Source organism: Echinops telfairi, unplaced genomic scaffold, assembly GCF_000313985.2.
Source record: "Echinops telfairi isolate 266 unplaced genomic scaffold, ASM31398v2 ScPeMD7_2291;HRSCAF=2852, whole genome shotgun sequence".
NCBI lineage: Eukaryota > Metazoa > Chordata > Mammalia > Afrosoricida > Tenrecidae > Echinops > Echinops telfairi.
Genome location: NW_022106189.1, coordinates 30,504,550 through 30,509,045, shown reverse-complemented (window position 1 = coordinate 30,509,045; position 4,496 = coordinate 30,504,550). Strand labels below are relative to the sequence as shown.

Below are 4,496 nucleotides of genomic sequence, written 5' to 3'. Positions count from 1 at the left end.
TGGAGGTCTATGGTACTGTGACTGCTCCTCAGGTGGACCTGGCATCAACTGCTGCCCACCCACTCACCTCGCTGCTACACTTCCAGGGCGTCACACTCACAGCAAGATGCACTCCACAGCCTGTCACCGCCAAGATCGCCTCTTCCCATCTGCTGGAGAGGAAGTGGAGTCTCGGGAACACAGCTTTGCTTCCCAAGGGCCAGGAGGCCTGCCCGCCCCACCTGGGGCAGCGTGATGCTGCACCCACAGGGAGGTCCCAGACCCCCGCCAGGCAGGAACCACACCACACGGCCCGTTTGGAGCACTTGTTAATCCGTTATGATTTATTAGCTGTACAGCAGTAGATTCTCCTCCCCAGCTTTCAACCCATTACATATTCATTACAGGTTTCATGTTGGCGTCCTAAAATAATGAAAAAGATCACACAGTACAGCTAAGTACAAAATGCATCAACCTAGAGTCTAACTGATGGCTCTCTTAAAGCAATACACAGAAGAAAAAGGTGTTGGAGATCAGTAAAGACAGAGGCGTCCTAAAAAACACATTTAAACGTGTGACAGTTCATGTGCAAGAAGAATCACTTTTTAGTTGGTCTTTTTTCACATTATTATTATATTTTATTTTTTGAAGATAAAAAGTTTAGATTTCTGACCTAGTAAAATGTTCTGGCCCAGCTTGTTCCGGGCGGCTGTGACCCACTCAGTCACCCTCTGCTGCCTGAACGGAGGGTTCAGGAAACAAACTCGGCTACAAACAGAGCAAAGAAAATGGAGATGGACAATCAGAACTGAAAATTAATTGTTCGAGGTCCGGTCCGGGTCCGGGTGCTGGCGTCTCGGTCTTGCGTGAGCTTCCAGGCGTGGCAGCAGTCTGGGTTCTGTTCAGCTACATGATTGTAATCCAATTCTGTTTACACACTACAGAGTCTGTGGGAACTTAATTTGCAAGTAATTAAACTTCTGGGTTTCTTACACTGCACTTCTTAATTAATGGAAAAGATTAAAATGTAAAAAAAGTTATTTACAAGCTTTGACCATACCAGAACCTCTGCCCAGAAAGGCAAGGCTTTCTGGGCAGAACCCGATCGTAGCATGCCATATACTACTGGTGTGCAGTCGACTCCGCGCAAAGGGAGTCAGGAAAAGGCAAAAGCAAAACAAAACAAAACAAAAAGTTTAAAAGTCTAAGTCCTTCCCAGGTCTGCATTTACAATTAAAAACTCTGCTGGGAAGAAGACCGTAGAACTCTGGGAGACTGGGTGGCCATTCTGGAGTGGTTTACCGTATTGCGAAAGGGCAAGCCGTCTCATTTCCTTCAAGAAAGCGAAAGCGAGGCTGGCTTCCACACGGTCCGAAGCACTTCACAGTAAACCCTCAGAGATTCAGAACATTCCATGATTGCTAACACCAAACAAAGTCCTATTTAAATCACATTTTCCTAACATCATTCTTGGAAGTTTTAGTTCTGTGTGTTTGGTAAAATGGTGTAAAATGTTGCTTTTTCCCAAAGCCAAAAGAAGAAAGGGACAGGAATTAAGATGTGAGCCGCTGAAACACAGCCCAGAGCAGTCCTGGAGCGGAGGGCGCCCCACCATCACCGGTCCATCATGCTGAGGATCATCTCAGGCGTGAGGTCTCCGTTGGGGGCGTCTGTGGCAGCTGGTGGGGCCTCCTCCTCGCCCTCTGTGGGCTCGGCATCTGGCTCTTTTTTGACTTCAACTATAATGTTCTCAATTGCACCTGTGTTCTGGTCTTCAACCTGAATGATGGCTGCTGCTGGCAAAAAAGAGCACACGTTAGCCAAATGCCACATGCAGACCCCACTACAGTGGCCCTGTCAGCAAGGACACAGAGAAGCCAGTGAAAATGACCCACAACTATCACGGGGCCACACACTGGCCATGCAAGCCCACTGCTGGCACGGCCAGGAAGCACAGTACTGCCACTCTTCCCGGGGCTCCCAATGGCTCTGTCCAGTCTCCAGGTGCACTTTGGTTCCCTGACCCTTGCTGTCCAGCAGTGCGAGGCAGGCAGGCAGGCAGGAGGCTGAGGCCAAGGGCGCCAGAAAGACTACCCGAGAGAATCCCGGCCACCGTTTGTATTCTATGTGGCGCCCACTTTCCGCAAGAAGCTGGCATTTGAGAACTGTTGGGGTTCTCACACCCCCTGGCTGTGGAACCACATCCTCACTCCAGCAAGAGGCCAAGTAAGAGTGCTGGTCCCCAGGGGCTGCAGCCACGCTCCTCTCTAGGGCATGGGGGTGGCACAGCAGGGAGGGGGCAGTGACAATTTCAGAAGGTCTAGAGCAGAGGTCCTCAAACTTTTTAAACGGGGCCAGTTCACTGTCCCTCAGACCCACTGGAAGGCCGGACTATAGTTTAAAAAAACTACGAACAAATTCCTACGCACACTGCACATATCTTATTTTGAAGTAAAAAAACAAAACGGGGCAAAAACACCGGCAGGCCGGATAAATGTCCCCAGCGGGCTGCATGTGGCCCGTGGGCCGTAGTTTGAAGACGCCTGGTCTAGAGAGATCTGGGTGCCCGTCGTGAGGGGCAAAGTGCAACTGAGAACGAACAAGAGGGCTGGCAGCCAGACGCCCGCCCTCACAGAGCCCGAGTCTCTTAGGACAATCTCAGCAAAGAAATGTCATCAATCCTCCTCCTTTCCAAGCCTGGCTTTCTGGCGTGCGTTACCACATCCATTCTGCCAGTTCACTGTGGCTTGGGTTGTTCTGCACACCCCTCTTGCAGGAACACGGCCCATCTTGTCAAACCGAAGACGCTTCCTTTCCAAAATTTAACAGGCGTCTAGAGGCTGCCTCAGCTGTTCCCCATTAAAAAATCCCTAAAAACGGCCTTGGAGAACTTGTTCCCGACACGATCTTCCTTGTCCTCATGGCTTAGTTTCCATCTCCCCAGAGAACATGAAGCTGCCTGGCCCCCCATGTGCTGGGAGAGGCCGCGGCTCGGAGGCAAGCACTTACGCTGGGTCTGTTTGGGCTGGTTGGTTCTTCCAGGGGGGCGTCCTCTCCGCTTCTTGGCGGGTGGTGGGGCTGGGGTCACAGGTTCTGGCTCTGGCTCTGGCTCTATCTCCACAGCAGGCTCTTCCTCGTCCTCATTGTCATCCAGGTCTGGCTCAGCATTTTCTTCTCAGGAAATCAGGAAGACCAACAGGGGGTAGGAGGCAAGGAGAAGGGCGATGGAAGGAAAAAACAAGCACAAATCATCACATAGTCTGTTAGCTCTAGTTGTTCATTGTTCCGAATTCCATAAAAAACACCTTATGCTGATGGTCCACTATTACCAGTCGTAAACTGGTTTGGTGGCAGCATTAAAGAGCTTGCATACTTTGTGTTTCATTGTATGTAAGTGAATCAGGTCACTGGACTTTACTTTTCCACTTAACTTCAGATTCAACATGGGGTTTCCAGTGTTTCCGAGAGAATGCCATCCTACCCCATTACATAACACACGAGGGCTGTGGGGAGTTGAAAATCATGCACATTTCCCTCTCACACCACACAAGAAAGTCAGATGCCACGCTGCAGATGTTCCAGCTCTCCTCACACCCTTCACGGGGACTTGCGCATCAAAGGACTGAGCTAGCATGTGCGATCATGATCTGTGAGTGACACAGCTTTTACGGTGACTGTCACCATGGACAGGCTCTCCATTATTCAAGTTACACCTGATGGCTTGGCTTCATGAGGGGCTTCACTACCCTTAAAAACCAATTAATGCTCAGTCCAGTAAGAAGCTCACTGTCTCCCTGACACAGCCAGAGCAGGTAGACTTCAAATCTCGGCCCTCCGCAGGGACTCGGGGACTCTTTCCGCTGCTCATGCCTGCAGGAGCTGGCAGGCCTGCTAACGCTCCTGACTGTATCTCAGGCTGTGGGGCAGGAACACCCCAAGTGAGTGGATCTATCACAAACAACTTCGTTTGCTTGCAATTTGGGACGCTCATCAAACAAAACCAAAAACACCACCCGAACTCATTGTCAGGGAGTGGACTCTGACTGGCATGAATCCCACAGGACAGGGCAGAACTGCCCCTGTGGGTTGCCCGGACTGGAACTCTGTAAGGGACCAGAAAGTCTCATCTTTCCCCTAAGGTGGTTAGAGCCCAATGCACACCCCACTCTGCCACCAGGGCTCCTACAGCTCTAGGGAAAGGCTTCCTCTCTGTGCTGGCCGGGAGCCTCTGCCCCTAGGGGACACTACCTCATCTCTTTTCTCTCTCCAAAGAGACTGGTAAGACCCTACACCAATCTTGCCTTACTAACATTGAAGAGGCAACTCCAACCCACAACCCCAGGTTTAACAGTTAGGATTTACACCCAGCACTCAGTCCATCACGAGCGCCCTCAGTTACTGCGGTACGAATGTGCGCTACTGTTCTCTGCGCTGCTGAGGCTCCGGACATGTGATTACTCTGAAACACAGTGCTGACACGTAGAGATCTGTAGGTGACAGTGTGTCTGGTTGGTCAG

The 4,496-nt window shown here is 50.9% G+C and overlaps 1 protein-coding gene across 2 annotated transcripts in view; it reads right to left on the bottom strand.

The window, feature by feature from the left end:
* Positions 1-295: 295 nt before the first annotated feature.
* CTCF (CCCTC-binding factor) overlaps positions 296-4,496 on the bottom strand; it is a 45,450-nt gene continuing 41,249 nt past the window's right edge. Inside the window, exons 10-11 of one of the 2 annotated variants that reach the window (XM_004704607.3) lie at positions 2,989-3,150; positions 296-1,775 (exon numbers count right to left, since the gene is read on the bottom strand). In XM_004704607.3, the coding sequence (XP_004704664.1) occupies positions 1,594-1,775; positions 2,989-3,150 (344 nt within the window). In that variant the 3' untranslated portion in view covers positions 296-1,593. The remainder of the gene's footprint in view (positions 1,776-2,988; positions 3,151-4,496) is intronic. The other variant, XM_045293615.1, reaches the window with a different exon arrangement.